The sequence below is a fragment of the Dipodomys spectabilis genome, unplaced genomic scaffold, assembly GCF_019054845.1.
Source record: "Dipodomys spectabilis isolate Male_0828 unplaced genomic scaffold, ASM1905484v1 ptg000137l, whole genome shotgun sequence".
NCBI classification, from domain to species: domain Eukaryota; kingdom Metazoa; phylum Chordata; class Mammalia; order Rodentia; family Heteromyidae; genus Dipodomys; species Dipodomys spectabilis.
In genome coordinates, this window is record NW_024870814.1 from 7,426,945 (window position 1) to 7,449,064 (window position 22,120).

At 39.2% G+C, this 22,120-nt stretch overlaps 1 protein-coding gene across 1 annotated transcript; it reads right to left on the minus strand.

Moving 5' to 3' along the window:
- Positions 1-789: 789 nt before the first annotated feature.
- Rnf103 (ring finger protein 103) lies at positions 790-21,200 on the minus strand. The gene is made up of 4 exons (XM_042690380.1): positions 20,598-21,200; positions 18,325-18,464; positions 7,129-7,244; positions 790-2,798 (listed from the first exon to the last, which is right to left on the minus strand). The coding sequence occupies exons 1-4, from the start codon at positions 20,821-20,823 to the stop codon at positions 1,226-1,228; spliced, it is 2,055 nt and encodes a 684-aa protein (XP_042546314.1). The 5' UTR covers positions 20,824-21,200; the 3' UTR covers positions 790-1,225.
- Positions 21,201-22,120: the final 920 nt, after the last annotated feature.

Consider the following 22,120-nt stretch of genomic DNA (forward strand, 5'->3'; position numbering starts at 1 on the left):
CTAATCATAAAAGAGAGAAATCCAGGGTGTGGAACATTTTATAAGCCAAGTATTTTGTAGACTAAAAATGTTAGTTTCAGAAAAAAAACAACTGCTCTAGAGAAAAAAACAAAAGAAAGTAGACTTTACTTAAGGCACAAATCTTAAGTTTACAATAAGAATGAAAACAAAAATACAAATATAAGGTATTTTGGAAGAAAGGATCATATATTAGGTATTACTGAAGCCATGTGAAGTTTTTTGGATGTAATAATCATTTGGTAGTTATGCAATTGTTTTTTAGGAAATATAGAGTGATATATTTAGAGACAAAGCACCATGATGACTCAGAATTCATTTCAAAAGGATTGGCAAAAATCCCCAAAAAGTATTAGAAGGGAAAAAGATTAGAGAGAGGTGACAAACACGGTGAATTAGGCAGAGAGATGAATGTTACTGACGTTTAGTATACTATGTTCCCAAACCTTCTCTAGTTCTAAAATTTTTCAAAACACAGCCAATTAATGCTTATACGTTAATTTATGTATTGCTAATATACTACAGTTGATTTTTTTAGATGTGATAAATAATAAGTTATTTAATAAGGCCCTCTATGAAATTCTTTCTCATCAAGGCTAACAAAGCTAACGGTGAACATTGTCTCTGGTTGGTGTCAGTAGCCTTCCTTCTATCTTTGTCTTTGTTTCATGTAAGTCAAGAATTGTATTTGATGCACGTATGAATCAGAAAAACACAGAAATCAGTCCCCTTATCACAAACAATTTAACATTAAAAACCTGTAATCTTCTCGTTTTAAAATAATTTATTTCATAGGTTTGTTTTAATTTCATGTCTCAAAGCATACATTATTTAACCAAGAGGTGCTGGACAGAGATTGTAAAAAGGGAGAAAACATTTAGGATAAGAAACCGGCTCCATTCCATTAGAATTTGATCCTACCTTGTAAAGTCTTGCTAGGATAAATTTCTATCATACTTCTTTGTGCTTACAAAAAACATTAACTTCAGAATTTCCAATATTGTAAATAAAATTTTTTTACAATTAAGTATGCATTCAATTGACACACAAAGCAACCAAATAAATTGTCATCAACATTAGCATAATGTGTATTTCTTGTCACTGCACTAACATTAAAGTAAATTTTGAACCACAAAAACATTGTGACTAACATTAAAAAGGCAAGCTGTAAGATACTGAAAGCTTATAAAGGACAAATTGCACGTGGTTAAGATGGGACATCATTTGACAAAGGCTGGTGTTGTGCATATGGCTGCTTTTTCTTATAAGAAGGCCACCGGCAAACAGGGCAACAGTGTCGGCCCCCAGCCAACCACATCACAATGCAATTCTGATGGAACACATGACCACAAGGCAATCCCATTAGCAAGCATCCATTTTCAAAATTCTCTAGGCAAACAACACATTCAGTACAGTGCAACATATCAGCAGGCCAAGTTAACCAATCAGGTTCCATATCTTCATTAGTGTTATAGGATCCATATAACCTCCCCTTCCTTTCATATGGGCCGGTCTGACAATATTTATTGGCACACGAACAAGCCTTAGCATCACAGTGACTTGCTCTTCCTGGAGGATTTTGAGCTATGCTTTGTTTATCTTCAAATACTTCCTTCTCACTGCTAACAGTGTCTGTGTTCTCACTGTCTGAGTCATTTTCAGTGTCTTGAGAACCTTCCGACATTTCCTCTTCAGATTGGATTCCAAGACATTTAAATCGCCACATTGGTAAATTTTTTATGTAATCAGTTGGTATCAGAGGGTGAAGCCAAAGATCAGGGAAAGCTAACCGCTCCAAGAATAAGTCAGGGTCTTCATCCCAATCAGATTCTACAGGAAAGTTTTGAAAAGAAGCAATGGGGTGGAAGAGGTAGCTGGTGTACCAGTCCCACAGACTTGATAACCACTCTAAGTTATTGACATTGACTTCATCATTGTTGCTTCGCCGTCTCTTCTTTTCAAAGTAATCAATTAGTAAACCATGTCCAAGATAGGTACTGAGAAACAGGGCTGGGTGTGAAGAGTAAAACATCCAGTCTGCCCTTACCCATGAAGCCAATGTGGTTGTATTGGAGTATCTCAACAATTTTAAGCTATATTCATAAAAGCTATCTAAATAAGGGAGCTGTAAAAATCCCAATACAGGTAGCCAGGAAATAATTAACAGAGAATTGTATGTCCCTAAAGTGCTTATGAGAACCACAAATCGCTTGATGGTAGCTCCCTGTGTAATAAATAAGTCCATCCAAGCCATAAGATTAACTAGAACTAAACTCAAAACAAACAGATCATTTACTTCAGGTTGTAATGAGCGCAAAAATGAATCCATAGCCTGAAGGGATATAAATTCGCCTGTGTGGTTTCCATATCTGTAGATTCCTTCAGGAGTTCTAAGTATGTAAGATGGCATATTAAACACACCAATATCTGTCATATAACTCTTGTTGTCCCAGTTTTCCACATTAACAAATATAAATTCAACTCTTCCAGTAAATTTTATGCTTAGTGCAGAGAAGAAGGCTGGTGGTTGGTCAAGGTTTGCAAACAGGTATATTTTTACCCAATACTGATCACTTTTATTCCATTCTTCTTTCAAATGTTTAGCATTATAAATGGTTTTGATTCGAGAAGCTGCATGGGCAGTTATCCACTTAAATATATGCTCTACTTCAATCTTTCGTCCACTATATTCTTTAAGCATGACTTTCCCTTTAGATGTACTTGTTTGTGGAACAGACATAATGAGAGTGGATCTAACCCAGCCTCTTCTCTTGCAGTACCTGTAAGAGAGGAGAGGAAACTATGAATAAACAGCTGGCTGTTGCATAACGTATCTTCCCCCAATAAGTTTTTTTAGGACCTGACTCTCTCTCCAGATCAAATTGCCCTCAGATAATCAATAAGAGGGCCCAATACAAGGAAGTTGTGCAAGAAAATCAAGCTATTTTTTATAGTTTAGGTTTGTAGTTGAAAAAAATTTTTGAAGCAAGAATATCTAGAAGCCTTTGAGTCAAGGGTATCAGAAAATACTTAAGCATCTTTTGTATCTATGTATCAATGCCTTCCTGCTGCTAAGATCTAAAAGACAACAGGCAAATAAAACCTGATCAAGAGGAGGTTAAATCCTCTTAAAGATAATTGGTATAAGCCAATTAAATATCCTCTTAAAGAGACTGTAACCCCTGTAATCCTAGCTACTCAGCCTCTTGGCTGAGATCTGAAAATCACAGAAGCCAACCCCAGCAGGAATGCCTATGAGACTCTATCTCCAACTGACTACCAAAAAAACCTGAAGTGGAGGTGTGAAGTGGTAGAATGCTAACCTTGAACAAAGAAGCCCAGAAACACACTAGGCCCTGAGTTCAAGCCCCAGAACCAGCACAAAACCAAAACCAAAATAAAAATCAAAACAAATGAGACAAAACAGAAATAGTAAAACAGTATATATTTCATTGTTAAATAATGTATATGAAGTTCAACAGCACTGGAGTTTGAGCTGGTGATTTCATGAATGATCTAGGTTTTAAAGGCTGATTAGAATTCAGATGAGCAGGGAAAAGAGAAGGAAATAAATGATCCTAGATGCCAAGTCCTTGATTTGGTGCAAACTCTTGAGAGTGGGAGTCAAGCCACCATTTATTAACCTGGCCACCTTATAATCCCTGATATTCACAGGCACAATTGCAAAGTAATCTATGCAAATGATAACTCACAAGCCGGGCACTGGTGGCTCATGCCTGTAATCCTAGCTACTCAGGAGGCTGAGATCTGAGGATCACAGTTTCAAAGCCAGCCTGGGCAGGAAAGACCATGAGATCTTATCTCCAATAAACCATAGAAAACTGGAAGTGGCTCTGTGGCTCAAGTGGTAGAGTGCTATCCTTGAGCTGAAGAACTGAGGGACAGCTCCCAGGCCCAGAGTTCAAGCCCCACAACCGACCAAAAAAAAAAAAAAGATAACCCAGAAAAGAAGAACTGCAAGCCCTTCATTTGTTTCTTTATTCTCCTATTTCTTCATTGGAAACCATGAAGAAGAAACAAAATGCATTAAAATAAAAGTATTTAGGATTAAGAGATTCAGTCCAAAAATGATCTCACTTAATAGCAACTATAGAATAATTGAAAATTAAGTTATTTGTTTAGACATTGAATAGGGTGATGACTGTTATGAATTTATGGCATTGTCAAACTAGGTGATAAAAAATACTGAAAAAAAGGAAAATCACTCTCATACTACCACAGATAGGTTATAAGTTTGAACATTTCCATTTCTTTTAAAACAATATTCTTCTCCAAGAACCTACTATGTCAATACATTTTGCTTATTATAGATTTGTAAATGCATACTAATGTTGGATTTCACTCAGAATAATAATGCAAAATTACGGATGTCATGCTTAGTGAGAATGCATTATATTTTTACCAAATAAACAAACATATTACAACTCATATAATCAAAAAGGAAAGTTGTGATATATGTAGATGTGATTTTACAATGACTAATGACTAATTCTATATTAGGAATTTTGAAAATAACATGTTATATCTTAAAGTTAGTAATTACTCTGGAAAATGATCTCAGTGACTCAGAATGACAGACAGCTTAGCTTCTTGTTGATTTATTTCCAACAAAATAGACACCATTGAAATCAATACTGTTTCAACTAAAATGGTTTGAAAGCATATATTCCTTAAAAATAAGTTATCTTCACTGAATATATGTGATAATGTCACAATAAGCCCCTCGCATGATTAATATATGTTAATAAAAAAGAAAGTATCTACTATCCTTAACACTTTATAACACAAAATAACTAAGATTAGTTCTATTTTTTACCCTTGCTGAAAAAAGCAGTAAGTCAGATTCATATACATTTTAAATTCTAAACAGCTTTAATGTTTTAATTGAGTATGATACTCGTAATGACACATTTCTACTCTGGGTCATTTTTTTTTGTCCTCCTAAAACCACTTTGGCTCCTGATTTGTGTCAAAATTCTAATCATATTTTTTTTTGGATCTGGTCATGGGGCCTGTACTCTGGGCCTGGGCGCTGTCCCTCAACTCTTCAGCTCAAGGCTAGCGCTCTACCACTTGAGCAACAGTGCCACTTCCGGCTTTTTTCTTTTTGCTTATGTGGTGCTGAGGAACCGAACCCAGGGCCTCATGCATGCAAGGCAAGCGCTCTACCACTGAGCCACCTTCTCAGCCCCTCTAATTATATTCTTTATGAGAGAAAAACTTGCTATGTAAAACAGACAAGATTTTAGTGCATTTGTTTCTTCATGTAAGGAAAACAAGTATTTTTCTTTGAGTTCAGAGTTAAATGGTATTTTTGTTGTTTCTTTTGGTCATGGGACTTGAACTCTGGCCTGGGCACTGTCCCTCAGCTCTTCAGCTCAAGGACAGCACTCTACCACTTGAGCCACAGCGCCACTTCTGGTTTTCTGGTGGTTTACTGGGAGACAAGAGTATCATGGACTTTCCTGCCCGGGCTGGCTTTGAACCACAATCCTCAGGTCTCAGCCTCCTGAGTAGCTAGGATTACAGGCATGAGCCATTGGTGCCTGGCTGTTAAGTGCTATTTTTTTTTTTTTTGTCGGTCATGGGGCTTTGGCTTGGGTGCTGTCCCTGCACTCTTCAGCTCAAGGCGAGCGCTCTAGTGCTTGAGCCACAGCGCCACTTTGGGTTTTCTAGTGGTTTATTGGAGATAAGAGTCTCAGTGAGGGGCTGGGAAAATGGCTCAGTGGTAGAGCGCTTGCCTTGCATGCCTGAGGCCCTGGGTTCGATTCCTCAGCACCACATAAGCAAAATGAAAAAAGCCGGAAGTGGCGCTGTGGCTCAAGTGGTAGAGCACTAGCCTGGAGCTGAAGAGCTGAGGGACAGCGCCCAGGCCCAGAGTTCAGGCCCCACAACTGGACCCAAAAAACAACAACAACAACAACAACAAAAAAGAGTCTCATGAACTTTCCTGCCCGGGCTGGCTTTGAACCACGATCCTCAGATCGCAGCCTCCTGAGTAGCTAGGATTACAGGCATGAGCCACTGGCGCCCGGCTCTAAATGGTATTTTTAAGGTCTGTCATTCTACACTGAATTTTACTCTATCCAATAAAGGAAAATTTCACCTGGGATCATAATATCTTTCAAAGTATAGCCTATTTTCTAGAGTTGGAAAAAAATTCTAATACTAATACGAGGCTACTAATACATATTATCTAAATACTTGTCTAACAATATGCAGAACAACACACAATATACATACATATATGCATATATATCATATTAATTTCAAAACTAAAATATGAAAACTAAATGTTCATATTACTTTTAATAATGTTGTAATACCTTAAAAGCATTTATCAAAGAAAGAAGAAAATAAAAAGTTACAGTAAAGGTTTAGCAGATTTTCTATACACAAATGAATTGTCCATTGTGGCCAATACATAAGATGGACAGAAAGGGAAGACATTAGAAACAAGTACTATAGGATTTTGACATAAATATCTTATGTCCCCTCTGCATGAAACAAAGCATGCTATGCATGGTAGTCTTTATTAACTTGGTGGCACAAGAAATAGAAATACATTTCAAAAAAGAAATCGAATATAGAAGGAATGTAATAGAATATAGAAGAAATGTAAATAATGAAATAACTAAACAAACCAAATTCTTGCCTAAGAGAATGCAAAGATAAAAGAAAAATAAAATATTGAAGGGCAGAAAGAGAAAGGACACATAAAGAGAAAGGATGAGTCTGAGTTTGAACACTAGGTTTTAAGAAAAATGACATACCTACAGATAGTTTTAGAGCAGACAGAAGTCAACATAATTATAAATTAGAGGATGGAAGTCTAAAAAGATTTTAATCAGCACAGTGATACAATGTACAGCTATTTGTAAGAGAACACTGAGACAAAAAAGACCAAAGACACTCTTAAGAGACATCCCCAAAAGAAAGGAGAGCAAGAGGGGGGGAGAGGGAGAGTTAGAAAGAGTACAGTTCTAAGAGAGATCTGGGTAATTGTGCTAAACAGTGCTAATGAGCTACATTAAATAAGAAAGATTCTGGTCAGTACTCAAAATTCTAAGAATTGCCTAATCCACTTACCTGGGATCACTGGAACAGTTAAAAGTGCCTGTACGTATTCCAAATCTTGACACCTTTTTTACCATTTTCTCCCAGTGAACTTTACCCACCAAAGGACTTCTGTCGTTTGCTATGACCTATTTCCCCAAAAAAGAAAAAAACTCAGTTTAATTACCTAACACAGTAAAATCAATCACTTATATAGTCTAATTTCACATTTTTTGACAGTTATTGTTCCCATTTCTTGTTTATTGTAGTACTCAGATTATCATTGCAATTCCTCTAAAAGAAGCACTAGAAAAGTCTTAAAACACTGGAAGTTACAGAGAACAGAGTTAAAATCATAGTAAAGAAGCTAACCATGATTTCCACCATGTGGCTTATTCTCTACAATTAAGGTACATAGGAAGAAAATGACCCAGAAGTAATTTCTTGCTCTGAAAATTTTCAAATCCAGATAAAGCTTATAAAAAATTACATGTGGATTCAAGAAATTCAAATTTCACTTAAAAAAAATTGTATCAAAGAAATTTATTTGCATGTAAATAAACAGACTTTTTTTTAATGTTTCAGGAAAAATTCCCACAGGTTTTATCACACATTTTGTTTTTTCAAAAAATGAAAACAGAAAATCCAAACTAGTTATAGAACTGCCATACATACAATCAAATTTTATTCCTTTTTAGAAAAGACTCTCTCCACTACTCCTGATGTATATTTTAAACGCAGAATTTAAAGCTCACCATCAAATTTCACTTTTTTAAAGCATAATTATGAAGCCAATAGTTGGTGATGTGTTTTCTATTAAACTATGCTTTAACTGAAACAATACTATTATTTATCTATGGCATTTTTTCCTTAATGACAATGAAAAACTCTAACAAGATTTTTTAAACTACAAATTTTTTTCTTTAACTTTGATTTGACTTTAAAATATAATTGGTACAGAAAAAACATTTTTCAAGAAAAAGTTCTAATTTAACCTTTAAATTATATAACAACTTTTTTCCCCCCAGTCCTGGGGCTTGAACTCAGGGCTTTGGAGCGGTCCCTGAGCCTCTTTGTGCTCTAGGCTAGTGCTCTACCATTTATTTGAGCCACAGAGCCATTTCTGGCTCTTTCTGGGTAGTTTATTGGAGATTAAAAATCTCATGGACTTTCCTGGGCTGGCTTTGAACTGAGATCCTCAGATTGCAGACTCCTGAGTAGCTAGGATTACAGGTGTGGGCCACTGGCACCTGGCAACAAGTTCTCTTATTTATCATTGTCAGTCTCTCTAATAGTTTATATCTCTTCCATTTATTTCCTAATTTTCCTGTGAGAATCAAGATTGAATTCAATGAAGAAACCAGTAAAAACAAAAAACAGAGACACAAAAATAACTAAGTGGAATTTAAAAACTAAAATTGAAAAATAAAAACCCAATACAAAAAATAACTAAGTAGAATTTAAAGGAACCCTAGAAATGAAAGCATCTGATTTATTTAAGTTCAGGGTATAGGCCAAACTTACTTTTATAAGTGCTATTACTATTCAACTTAAAGTTACAATACAATATTCTAAAACCTCTAATCTTTCTGGTAGGAAGGATCATTTTATTTTCACGTTTATAAAACCATACACTGCAGGTCCTACAGAAGAGGTGGTGCAGCTACCCTACCTGTAGTCACTTGAACAAATGAAGTCTAAAAAACATCAGAGGGCAGTAGAGCGTGAAGCTACCCATTCATGACAAATGACTAAGTTCACTTTATGTGCCATTGGATTACTGACCAATAACTCCCGTGATATGTCATCCTCATACTTACAGTGACATACATGTATATGTGGCATCTTATCTATGATGCTTAATACTCACATGCAAATTAAGAGCATTAAGCAAATGGTTATGATATTTTTTAAGTCACAGTGCTTAAACTCGGGGCCTGGGTTCTGTCCTTGAACTCTACCCCCCCCCCCCAACCCCACCCCCCGCAAGGCTAGCATTCTACCATTCTGAGCCACAGTTTCACGCAATTAATTGAGGTAAGAGTCTCATGGACTTTCCTGCCTGGGTTGGCTTTGAACCATGATCTTAAAACCTCAGACTCCTGAGTAGCTAGGATTACAGGCATGAGCCACTGGTGCCCAGTTTGATACTGCTTTCTTAAAAAAAATAAATGAGGGAGATATGAGTTCATATTTGAGTATACTGATGGCCAAGATAAGCAGAAAGATGGAAGTTTAGACATTGTTGCAAATGAAAGCTTTTTGAGAAGATTCATATAGGTCACATTACTCCAGCTTTCACCTTTTTCCTTGGTTCAAAAGTACATTATAGCCGGGCGCTGGTGGCTCACGCCTGTAATCCTACCTACTCAGGAGGCTGAGATCTGAGGATCGTGGTTCAAAGCCAGCCCGGGCAGGAGAGACCGTGAGACTCCTATCTCCAATAAACCACCAGAAAACCGGAAGTGGCGCTGTAGTTCAAGTGGTAGAGTGCTCGCCTTGAGCTGAAGAGCTGAGGGACAGCGCCCAGGCCCAGAGTTCAAGCCCCACGACCAACAAAAAAAAAAGAAAAAAAAAAAAAAAGGTACATTGTAGAGGGGGGAGGGAGCATGACATACTCTATCCTCCAGTCACAAGATAAGCGTTTCTTTTCTTTTTTTGCTGTAACTTAAGAGTCACTATAATAGTTCTCTTGGCCATAAAGCCAGAGATACCTTGAACCTAATTTTCAGATTCTTCAGGAGATTAAGAACTCTGTGTAATTATACCACATACTTCCTGTTCTTTCCCCTTGATTTATTTTTAAGAACTTACTTTTCAGCTGGTCGTTGGTGGTTCATGCCTGAAACTCTTTAATTCTAGCTATTTGGGAGGCTAAGATCTGAAGATCCTAGTTTGAAGCCAGCCTGGACAGGTAAAGTCCATGAGATTCTTATCTCCAGCTACCAAAATGTTGAAAATGGAGCTGTGGCTCAAGTGATAGAGCACTAGTTTTGAGCACAAAAGCACAAGGACAGTGCACATGCCCTGAATTCAAGCCCCAGGAATAGCTAAAAAAAAAAAACAAAAAACAAAAGCAACTTCTCAGACATTTTCCTATTTCTTGATTATGGCTGCCAATAAGCCAAACATTTCAAGTATATGTTTATAACAACAATGCTTCAATGATTTAGGAGACCTCCTCTGTCAATACATACATGGCTCTAAGCCTGGGAATCTCAGAAAAATCCTTTTCAGAACACAAATTCCAATGTTAGAAACTGGAGAAGAAATGAGAAGATTGTTCCCAGGTATTTACTACTTCCAGCAGAGATAGCAGAATAGAGTTGTGAACATTGCTGAAGCAGATATATATGACAATAATCAACCCCAGGGCCTATTTCCTCAGCAATCTGTTCTGGCATCTGCTTTTGAAGGGCTTAAGAATCCCCGACTGAGAGAGTGGCACAAAAATGAAAAATCATCTAGGTATGGCAGGAAAGCATTTTAAATGACCATATAGCTTTATTTATGTAATGAGAAATTGTTTTGTCTGCCAGGCATGGTATTTCATGCCTTTAATTCCAACTACTAGGGAGGAAGATGACTGCTTGAAGATAGCTTGGGCAAAAAATTAGCAAGACCCCATCTCAACCAGTAGCTGGTCATGGTGGCATATGCCTGTCATACTAGCTACACAATAAACAAATAGAAGGAGAGAAGTACAGGCTAAACTGTGCAAAAATATCATGAAACGGCCAAATATATCATTCACAATAATTAACGCAAAAAGTCCAAGATGGCATAGCTGAAGTGGTAGAGTGACTACTTAGGAAGTGTGAGGCCCTGAGTCAAGCCTTACACAGTTACATTTTCAACAGATTTAAAATGCATTAAATTTAATGGAGGCTAAATTAAATGTCCACTATAAAAAAAAAAGTATTTTCACAAAATAGCTCATCTCACTGAGTTACATGGAAGACATAAAATATTCTAATTTCTCCTGTGGCACACCAATAGGAATACTTGATTTATAGCTTATATTCTGTACATTTTCCTTTTTTTTCTTTTTCTTTTTTTTTTTTTTTGTCGGCCATGCGGCTTGAACTCTGGGCCTGGGTGCTGTCCCTCAGCTCTTCAGCTCAAGGCTAGTGCTCTACCACTTGAGCCATAGTGCCACTTCTGGTTTTCTAGTGGTTTATTGGAGATAAGAATCTCATGGTCTTTCCTGCCCAGGCTGGCTTTGAACTACAACCCTCAGATCTCAGCCTTCTGAGTAGCTAGGATTACAGGCGTGAGCCATGGGCGCCTAGCAAGTACACATTTTTCTGAGTGGCATCTATACTGCTGGTCTCACTATGAAGGGAGAGCAGCTCAGGAAGGAGGCTGCATTCTCTGTGGGGACAAAAGTACAGAGCCTAGAAGAGTCTTGGCAACACAGGCTAGAAGTGCCCTTCCCAAAGTATCTGCCTTCATAAATGCCATCCCTACATTTGTTCATATAGCACCTAGTTCATAGAGGTGCTTATATTTATATTTAATTACAGCATTTCTCTTTTTTATGTCTTAGTAATTCTTTCTTCTACTTTCAATTATATAGAACACCTAAAGGAAACTAACTTTTGTACTTTTGATATGGAAATCCCTTTCCCAGCAACCAGTCACTCAGAAAGCTTTTGGCACAAACATTAGTATAAATAGTACCTGACTATATAACTGCATGTGCATTAATGCTCCTTTTTGTTTTATTTTTGGCAGTATTGTTTTGAACTTAGGGCCTTAAGTTTGCTAGGTAAGCAACTCTACCAACTAAATTCATACTTTTATCATTCTTGGGCTATTCAAAATTATTAACACAGGCAGATATCTTTTAGGCAGCCAATGAGAAGCTGTACCAAATGCTTTTGTGGGCCTTATGTAGCCCTTGGACATATAAAGATAGCCAATTTAGTGCATTTAAAAATACACTTTTGCTATATGCTAGTGGCTCAGGCCTGTAGTTAGGAGCTACTTAGGAGACTGAATGGTTGTAAGTCAGCCCTAGTAGACAAATCTGTGACTCTTATCTCAATTCATCAGCACAAAAGCTGGAAGTGGAAGTGTAGCTCACACCTGTACTCCTAGCTACTCAAGAGGCTAAAATCTGAGGACAGAGATTGGAAGCCAGTCTAGGCAGAAAAGGCTGTGAGAGTCTATCTCTAATTAACTATCTAAAAGTAGGAAGTAGAGTTGTGGCTCAAGTGGTAGACAGCTAGCCTTGGGGGAAAAAAAAGAAAAAAAAAAGCCAGGCAAGCTGGATGCCAATGGTTCATACCTGTAATCCTAGCTATTCAGGAGGCTGAGATCTGAGCATCTCGGTTTAAATCCAGCCCAGGCAAGAAAGTTCATGAGACTCTTATCTCCAATTAACTACCAAAAGCCAGAAGCAGAGCTGTGGTTCAAGTGGTAGATTGTTAGCCTTGAGCATAAAAGCTCAGGGACATCACCCAGGCCCCAAGTTCAAACCCAGGGCCAGCATAAAGAAATGAAAAAGCCAGGCAAACCACAAGTAGCAGTTCAAGCTCCATTTGCAGAACACACACAAAAATAAATTTTAAAAATACATGTTGGCCTATTTTTTGGAGGTGGATTTCACTGCTGATTGAACGTCTGACATACCTCTTTTAACACTGCAAATCTCCACACACAAGATTGAATATTAAGTAATATAACCTCTTTAAACAATTGGAGTACCATACTATTTTTTGCATTTCTCAATATTTCATTTAACCAAGGATCTATTTTTAAAACTGTAGGCCTTGGGCTGGGAAGGTGGCTCAGTGGTAGAGCACTTGCCTTGCATGCCTGAGGCCCTGGGTTCCATTCCCCAGCACCACATAAGCAAAAAAGAAAAAAAGCCAGAAGTGGCACTGAGGCTCAAGTGGTAGAGCGCTAGCCTTGAGTTGAAGAGCTGAGGGATAGCGCCCAGGCCCAGAGTTCAGGCCCCACGACTGGACCCAAAAAAATAAAAAAATAAAACTGTAGGCCAATTACATGTATACAAACTACAAAAATCATAAGAAGTTAGGATGAGTAATGATAAAAACAAAACTCAACAAAATTTAATTTTTTTAAATATTCCTTCTAATTGATAAGTAAACATAGTCTTTCACAACCACAATACACAGGATAAAGTAGTTTGCTTCATGAGTAGCTGATAAATAAGAAAATAAAGTAGAATTGTTCTGAACAAAACTACTGTCTAGGAGCAAAAATATAAACAAACTTAAAGTCAGCCATTAGTGGTTTGTGCCAAACAGGAACTATATTAACAGAATACTTCAGTAAATATTGACCAATGCACCTCAGTTCTTTAAGTCAGGTGGTGCTTTTCATCTCTACTTCCATTCCAGTGACTTTAAATTACTTATGATGTGGCACAGACAAAAGGAACAAATATGGGGTTGGGAAGATGGCTCACTGGTAGAATGCTTGTCTTGAATGCATGAGGCCCTGGGTTCAATTCCTCAGCACCACATACGTAGAAAAAGCCAGAGGTGGCATTGTGACTCAATTGATAAGAGTGTTAGCCTTGAGCTGTAGAGCTGAGGGACAGTGCCCAGGCCCAGAGTTCAGGCGCCACAACCAGAAAAAAAAAAAAAAAAGGAAAAAGAAAAAAATATATCTTCCTTTAAACTCTGACAAAAAAAAAAAAAAATCGAAACAGAGAAACAGAAATGTAAGAGGACAAACCCATAAGCTCCATAAATTATGCTAACTTTTCCATTTCAGAAGCCTTCCACTGTGCCATCTGCCTCTCTGACCAAGAGTCTTTAGAAAGAAAAGTAATCACCTTCTATTTGTGGCGTCAACAACACTGGGTAGGAAGAACCAATTAATCTAAAACTGGAGAAAAAAAAACTAGCTAATTAAAGATCTGAGATCAGGTTAGGAACAAAGCAGGAAAATTCCATGTCAGAATCGTTATAACTTGGTATCTACAGTATTACTGGTATGCCACATGTATTTCACCACCTTAAAAACTAAAATTAGTTCTGTTCACTTCACACTGTACAAATATAGAGAAGCATAAAGAGTTTGACAACCTGAAGAGGACAGAAATGATCAGAATTTGTCTTTCAGAGAAGTGTTACTATGAAAACACTTCTTCTATACTTAAAAAAAATAAGGGAGCAAAGAAAATAGCTTCTTTTGAAATAAGCAGGCCTCTATCATTTGTATCACTCCTCTAGTCCCCAAACTAGTTTTGTGCAAGTTATATAAAAGACTGAATTCATATTATCTGAAGAATGACAACCAAAGAGAATATTTCTGTTCTATTTCTAGCAGGTAATTTCAATTTCAAATATAGCTTAGAAACAAATAATTATAGAGCTGAAACCAGTGTATCTGTACTGATTAGCTTAGCTGGTTAGTTCATAGTGCCAAGGACAGGATTTCAATCTCACTCTTCTTGGCTGTCCTGCCAAAGATTGTTCTGTCCAAACCAAACCAGCCATCTGACAAATGTAAGCCACTGGCCCCAAGGACCACAAGCCAAACCACGGTGATCACAGCAAACCTTGAATGTCATTGGAAAAATTAAGTATATGTTCTATTGCATCATTTCTATACACAGAAAACCAATATACATTGTCTATTGTGGGTCTTAAACTCTGGGCCTGGGTGCTGTCCCTCAGCTTTTCAGCTCAAGGAGATCACTCTACTACTTAAGCCTCAGCGATACTTCTGGTTTTCTGGTGGCTAATTGGAGATAAGAGTCTCACAGACTTTCCTGCCCGGGCTGGCTTTGAACCGTAGATCCTCTCAGCCTCCTGAGCAGCTAGGATTACAGGTGTGAGCCATCGGCACCTGGCTTGTTATTTTAATATGGTATATTCAATTGTTAATACCTCTGAGCCTTTAAAAAATATTTCCAGTCTTAGAGTCAGGTGCCTGTGGCTCATACCTGTAATCCTATATACTTAGGAGACTGAGGTCTAAGGATTATAGTTCAAAGTCAGCTTGGGCATGAAAGTCTTGTGACTCTCATCTCCAACTAACTACCAGAAAAAAACAAAACTTGGAAGTGAAGCTATGGTTCAAGTGGTAGAGAGTGTGCTAGCCTTAAGCCAAAAAAAGCTCAAATGTACAGGCCGGCCCTGAGTTCAAGCCCTAGGGCTGACACTGATGTGTATGTACGTTGAGAGAAGCTATTATTTGTAATGTTAATACTTACAATTGCCTTTTAATCCTCACTTCATACAACTGTCACCTTTTAAGAGAATTTTTTGCTACTTTCTTTCCTTAGCCTATTTTTCTTCTTAGCATTTTTTTTTTTACTACTGGTATTATATTAAATATTCATTTATGTGGGTATTTGCCTTTCTGACTGGAATGTGAACTGCCTAAGAAAGCAAGGACATAGTCTGGTGTGAATTCCTATTTATCTCCAGGGCTCAGAACTGGGAATAGCATATTTATACATGTTGAATAAATGGATGCATTTTGTCACGTATTAATGAAGCTTAATCCATCAATATCTTTAACATGACATCAAAAGCTAGTTGGTTTGTAAACCGAGAGTATGTGGCTAACCTAGTGAACTACAATGTGTTACCTACAGACAGTATCCTATATACCAAAAGAATTTCCAGTTTTTTAAAACGGTTCTTTCAAGTTCCAGCAGTACTCAGCATCTCTACCATTTATTTGCATGGGATCAATTAAGTCAAGCAACAAGCATTTAGACTATACATGCAGAACTGTGGGACTGGCTACTCAATTCTATTGCAGTAATAAATATAAATTATAAATGCCAATAATCAGAGCTTATTAGTAGAAATAAATACCAGGAAAAAGAAAATAACTACTTACTTATAAGCTAAAGCTTTGAAGGAGCTACAGCTTCTTTTTCTTTAAGAGCAATGTCTACCTGCTGGCTTGCTCTACCACTGAGCTTCATCCCTAGCCCCTATAGCTTATTTTTCAAAATCAATTACCTAACGCAGAAATAAAGTAGAATTTGAATGGATAATGTACATACTGCGGATTATCTGGAGTGTAAACCCAAATTCAATAGGAAGGATATCCAAAGCAATCTCTAGAAGAATTCCCAAACCTTAACCTGTTAGCAAAGCACACTACAGTATTATTCCATCCTCTTTAGATGCATATTTATTTTAGGTCATATGCAATGGAAAGTCTATTTACAATCACACTGAATTTCGTGATAGGACCAGCTATACAGCTAAGGTCTCAGAACTCAGCCCTTTTTCTCAGAAAGAAATATAGAGTTACTTTTCTACATCCTAAATCAGATTTTGTTGACTGCAGAATGAAATAACAAATACATCCAGCAAGAAATCAGGAGACTTAGGATTTGATTCTGGTTCAATACATCAATTAGTTCTATGACCATGGACAAACTACTTCATCTCTTAAAGCCTCAGAAAGGGATAGTCTGATAAAACCTCCAAGCTTCAGCCGTTTTATACAGTACATTATTAATTTTAGCCAAATTAATGCTGTAATTTAATTGTTCTTACTTTAAGTGGATACATATTTTATAATTTGAGTTTTGTTCTAAGTAGTATTTAAGAAATTATAAGTTCAATGTAGTCTAGATTATTTTAATTTACAAAACATTAATGATATGTCCATTCATTTAAACCATACTTTGAGAAGTTTTTTGTAATACACTAATTAGATCTCACCATTCAACATATGTTTTATTGTTGTTTGGATCGATCAATTGATTGGTCTGTGGGTCGGTTGGTCTGTGTCTGTCTGTCTATCTTTAGCAGTCTTGGAGTTTGAACTCAGGGCTTAAGCTTGTCAGGCAGGTGCTCTTAGCATTGAGCCATGCACCCAGTCCTGATTGTTTTCAGCACACAGTCTTGTTTCCCACCTGGTATATGCCTGGGCCACTTTGATCTGCCTACTTTAGGCTTCTTTTGTTGCTGGAATTACAGGTACCTACAATTATATGAAGCTGCATCTTTGCTGAGATGGAGTCTCATGGAGTTTTCTGCTTGGGCTAAAACACATCCTCCCACTCAGCCTCTCTGTAGCTGGGAAGACAAGCATCTACCATTGTACCACACTATGGGTTGAGATGGGGTTTCACAAACTGCCCAAACTGGTCTCAAATCACGGTCCTTCATTCTCAGTCTCCTAAATAGCTGTTTATATTTTTTTGTTTGTTTTTAATTCTGGTCTTGGGAATTGAACTCAGGGTCTGAGTTCTGTCCCTAAGTATTTTTGCTCAAGGCTAGTACTCTACTACCTGAGCCACAGCTCCACTCCAGCTTTTTTGGGTAAATTTCTTCTAAGTTGTTATCATAAAGGTGATGTGCAGAAGGGTTACAAGCTATAAGTCAGGTAAAGAGAGTAAGTATATTTCTTTTTTGGACAATGCCACCCACTATTTAGTTTTTTTGAGATAGATAGGGTCTTGCTATATATATAGTCCAGGTTAGCCTTAAACTCATAAACCTTCTGCATCAGCCTTCCATTTAATGGGATTAAATCACACTTATAGTTCTAGGTACTGATGGGCTGAGATTGGGAGGATAGGAGTTTGAGGCCAACCAAGGCAAAAAAGTCTGAGAAACCCCTTCTCAATGGAAAGCCAAACATGGTGAAGCATACTTGTCACTCTTGCTACAACAGAAAGCCTAACACAAGCAGATTGAGCCCAGGCAGGAAGTAAGACCCTATCTCAAAAATAACCATCAGAGCTGAGATGTGGTTCAGTGTAAGGGCACCTATCTAGCAAGGAAAGGACCCAGAGTGTACCCAGAGTTCAGGCCCACAGTTCCAACCCCAGTACTGCCCCCAAAATCAAGGGCCACCTCAAAATCAAACAAACAAAAACTAGGGTTTAAAATATCTTGTCATAAGCACAGTAATGAATGTTCCCAGTCACTATCCACAATAATTCCTCCTTTATAGCCCTAAACGGCTATTTTCCTAATATAGGATTATTTTACCTCTATTTAAGGGTTCTTCATCTATATGCAAAGAAAGATCTGAGCTGCTAAACTCAAAATTAGAGTTAACAAAAACTGAAACAGTGTATGTCACTAAATTTAAAGAGTGCATATGGTGTTTCTCACTTTAAGAAAACAACACAGCAGCCTCTCCTTGAGAACTGAGTTTTACTTACGAAACGTAAGTAAACAGTAGTGTCACCAACTGACACACATTATTTTAGTAAAAAATAATATCTCTTTCAAGGTTCTGAAGAATTATCATTGCTTCTGATACCTGAACAAGCCAGATGCCATCTTTTGTATCTTCTACAAGCTCATAGAAGTGCATTTCACCACTGAAATTGGTGCTAGAAACAGATTCAGATGCCTCCTCTTCTTTGAGAGCAGAATAGAGCTCACCTTCCATTAAGTCACCTAAAAAGACACACAAACATGTAAAATTCCAATGCCATGCTCTGAATGTCAATGATTAATTCCATTTCTACCATGTAGAATCATGTATTTGTCCTTTCCTTGTACTCTATGGGAATAAAAACAATAGAACCTAAACATAAATATCCAATGAATCTGTAATAAGAACCTATTACATGGTAGACAAAAGTGAATAAAACAGAAGAAAATCCACTTTTTGTATTTTCTAAATGGATCATTTCAAAATTCATTATAAAACAGAGTATGTATTTCAGATGGATCATTCAAAATTGGTTAGGAAATTATTCAATTCATACCAATCCAAAAATACACCACAGTAGTTTTATGTATGACATGCCTGTTTCCTTCATTTTAAAACATAAGTTTATATACTCTGACTTAAAACGGGTTCACAGAATTTGCCATTAACTCCACTTAAAATAGCAACAGGGTTTATGTGACTTGGAGGTTAGAACAAACTCCACATCCATGCACTACTAATTTACAATATAAATTAGAGTTTGTATCATCAAATAAAACCAAATGCAAATATTAATGTCACATCCGTTTTTGCTTTAAATATTAAAAACAATGAATAACCAGTACTGTAGTGTTATAGCAGCAAAGCCATCCAAACAAATATTTCAGTTTTATAGTTAAATTGCCGTATCAAGACTTATTTTCCTACAAAATGTGTGAAGTGACTGTATATTTTGTGGGCTAGGTATGTTCTTCAGGTTATGTGCTATCACCTTATGCATCAAACATGACAAACATTTTTAGGCCCAAAGGAAGGCAATAACACATAACATAAATGTCAAAATAACAAAATGCATGTTAAGTTATTTTACTGTGAAAATTTGACTTTGGCAGATAGACACTTCTCATTTCTAAGCCTAGTCAGTTTATTGGAGATCTTTTTCTTTAGATACTCCATTTCCTCACTGTGTGTGTGTGTGTGTGTGTGTGTGTGTGTGTGTGTCTTTAGATCTCCATTTCCTCACTGTGTGTGTGTGTGTGTGTGTGTGTGTGTGTGTGTGTGCGCGCCTATCAGCAAACAAGGCGCAAACATAATATGTGATCTTTTATTTCCTCTAAAGAAAAACTTATCCCTTTGAGAGGAAAGTTTTCTTTCTTCTACACCAGTAGTGACATCAGAGTTTTATAAATATACAACTGTTATGAAGTTTACGTTTTTATAAATCACACTATATGGCTAGAGGGCACTATGAAAAACTGTATAGTAAAAGACAAGATACACTTGAAACAAAATAGATAATCATCAGTTTCAATGCTTCCTACAGCAATATCCTTCTTAGCTGCACTCCTCTCTCAGGAAGTCTATTTAAAAAGATATACACCGTCCAACAGTTAAGAAAAATCACCATTCTTTAACCCAATGCCACCCAAACCCAGAGTTACTGAAAATACATTCTTTAAGATTTTAAATTCTCCCAGCACTATTTTAGTTCTAATCCTCAACCCATCAAGTGATGCAAAGTGCCTGTGATTCATGAAAAGAAGGAATTTACATTTAAGATACTAAAAAAATTAACCCTGACAGAAACACAATAAACTCTAAACTGGACAGGCTATTCAAACAAGAAAAATCACCTTATCTTACTAAATTAAAAATCTGAAAAGTGTATCTTTTCAGATACACTTTGTCCATATTTAAACTCATAACATTTAAATGTTACGTTCCAATGTCTCTTTTATATTATCCCAATGTTTTCCCTTCCAGGTAGCTTGTTATTACCACAGTGACAAAAACCGCTATTCCAGGCTGCGTTTTTGGAGTCTTCCTATTCCTAAATTTTGATGAATTCCAACTGACAAATGATACTTCCCAGTTTGATGACAATACCAAATTTTTTTTGGGGGGGGAAATCAATTTAGTAAATAAAGCTTAAAAAAACTACACTTTTCAAACCATCACTAAAAAAATAACCGTAAAAAGACATAACCCCAAGCTGGGATTCCCATATTTTATTATAGAAAACCGGGACAAAGCAGTCTCGCTGAACCCGACCAGAACCCGTTTCGATGGGAGTGGGAAAGGATGACAGCCAGGTAGACAGAGGCAGAGCTTCCCCCCCCCCCCAATCTCCAGGTGGAGGGGACCCCAACACTCACCTGACTTCTCCACCAGCTCCCGCACATCCTTCTTCTCGGGCAGCCCGGAGTAGCCCAGCCCTCGGCACTCCAGAATGGTCTTCAGCTTCTTAAAGCTCAGGGCCACTGGATCCACCAGCTGGGTGGCGAAGATGCCAGTCTCATACCACACAATGGCCTCAAAAAACCTGGCCAGGACGAACAGGACCAGAAAATAGAGGAGCAGGAAAAACAGCTTCAGCCACATCTTTCCCGGGTTAGTCTCCTCTCTGGCCCAAGAGTCCGGATCTGGGGGGCGGGGGGAAACAGGCGGGTGGCGGCGAGGAGGTCGAGGCAGGCTGGGCCCCGGAGAACACGCTTCCGCGTGCGGCGGTCACCGGGCCATCCCCGCGGGGGGAGACGCGGGCGGGCTGGAGGGTGTCCGTGCGGTTGAAGGGGACGCCGAGGCGCGCAGCCTCGCGCCGGGCCTTCCAGTCAGGAGGCGAGAAGACAAGAGAACCGCTCAAAATCCCCCATCCATTCGACAGCCGGGGAACAAGATGGGGGACGCTTTCCCCGGGAGGACCCCCGGGCTGGGCTCAAGGTGACGGGATCGGCAATCCGGCGTCCGAGGGCGACCGAGCCAGACTCGGGCTCGGGCTCGGGCTCGGCTCCGGGCGGCGCTGGGGGCCGGCGGGCGGCGGCCCGGCTCCCGCGCTGCGCTGCGGGTTAGGAAGGTGTAGCTCTCGGCCGGTCCAGGCCCGGGGCCGAGTGCGCCCGGCGCGGGAAGAAGCCGCCGCCGCCGCCGCCGCCGCAGCGCCGCGCCCGGCGCCCAGGCCCCAGGCCGCGCTGGCCGCCCAAGCTCCGCGGGAAGCGCGGCGGGCACGGCGGCAGCTCCAGGTTCCGGCGAGCCGGCCGGGCGGGCTGGGCGGCGGGGCCCGGAGGGGGGGCGTCGCGGTCTCCACGGAGGGAAATCCGGAGCGCTGAAGGGGAGAAAATAAAAACCGAAAAACAAGCTGGAGATGACGCCTTTCGGGTTGCCTTCAGGCCACGCACGGCCGGTCTGGTGTGGCTGAGCGGTGCAAATGGAAGCCGCGGTCCCGGACGCCCCCGGCCGCCCCCTCAGGCCGCGGCCGTCGCCCCCTCCAGCAGTGGATCAGCTGCGGCCGGGGCCGGAGTCCGAGACATAACAAGTGACGTCGGCGTCGGGGCGGGGCCTCGGGCGGGGCGGGGCGGGGCGCGGCGCAGCCTCGGGGGCGAAGGCGGGAGGAGGACAGAGGGGGGGGGGGCAGGAGAGGGGGAGGGGGAGGGCGGCAGGGAGGGTGGCAGGGGCGAGCGGTGTCTCCCGTGTGCAGCCTCGCCGCGGGGTGGCTTCCAGACTTCTCCAGGAGTTGCATGTCCTGGGTCTTCTCCACTCTATCCTGTTTTTGCCCTGAAGATATTTATAACTGATTTTTGTCTGAGGATTAGACTTTGGGCTATGGCACTGTGTGTATTTTTCTCTTCTAAATAATGCTATCATATTTTTTAAGTATCAGTAAACGCAAGGAACAAATGCTCCTTTA

Coding starts and splice junctions, on each gene's coding strand:
- Rnf103 (XM_042690380.1), bottom strand. CDS start 20,823: ATGTGGCTGAAGCTGTTTTTCCTGCTCCTCTATTTTCTGGTCCTGTTC. Junction 7,245..18,324: donor ATGGCATCTGGCTTGTTCAG/GTATCAGAAGCA, acceptor TTGGGGAAATAG/GTCATAGCAAACGACAGAAG. Junction 2,799..7,128: donor AACTGTTCCAGTGATCCCAG/GTAAGTGGATTA, acceptor CCTCTCTTACAG/GTACTGCAAGAGAAGAGGCT.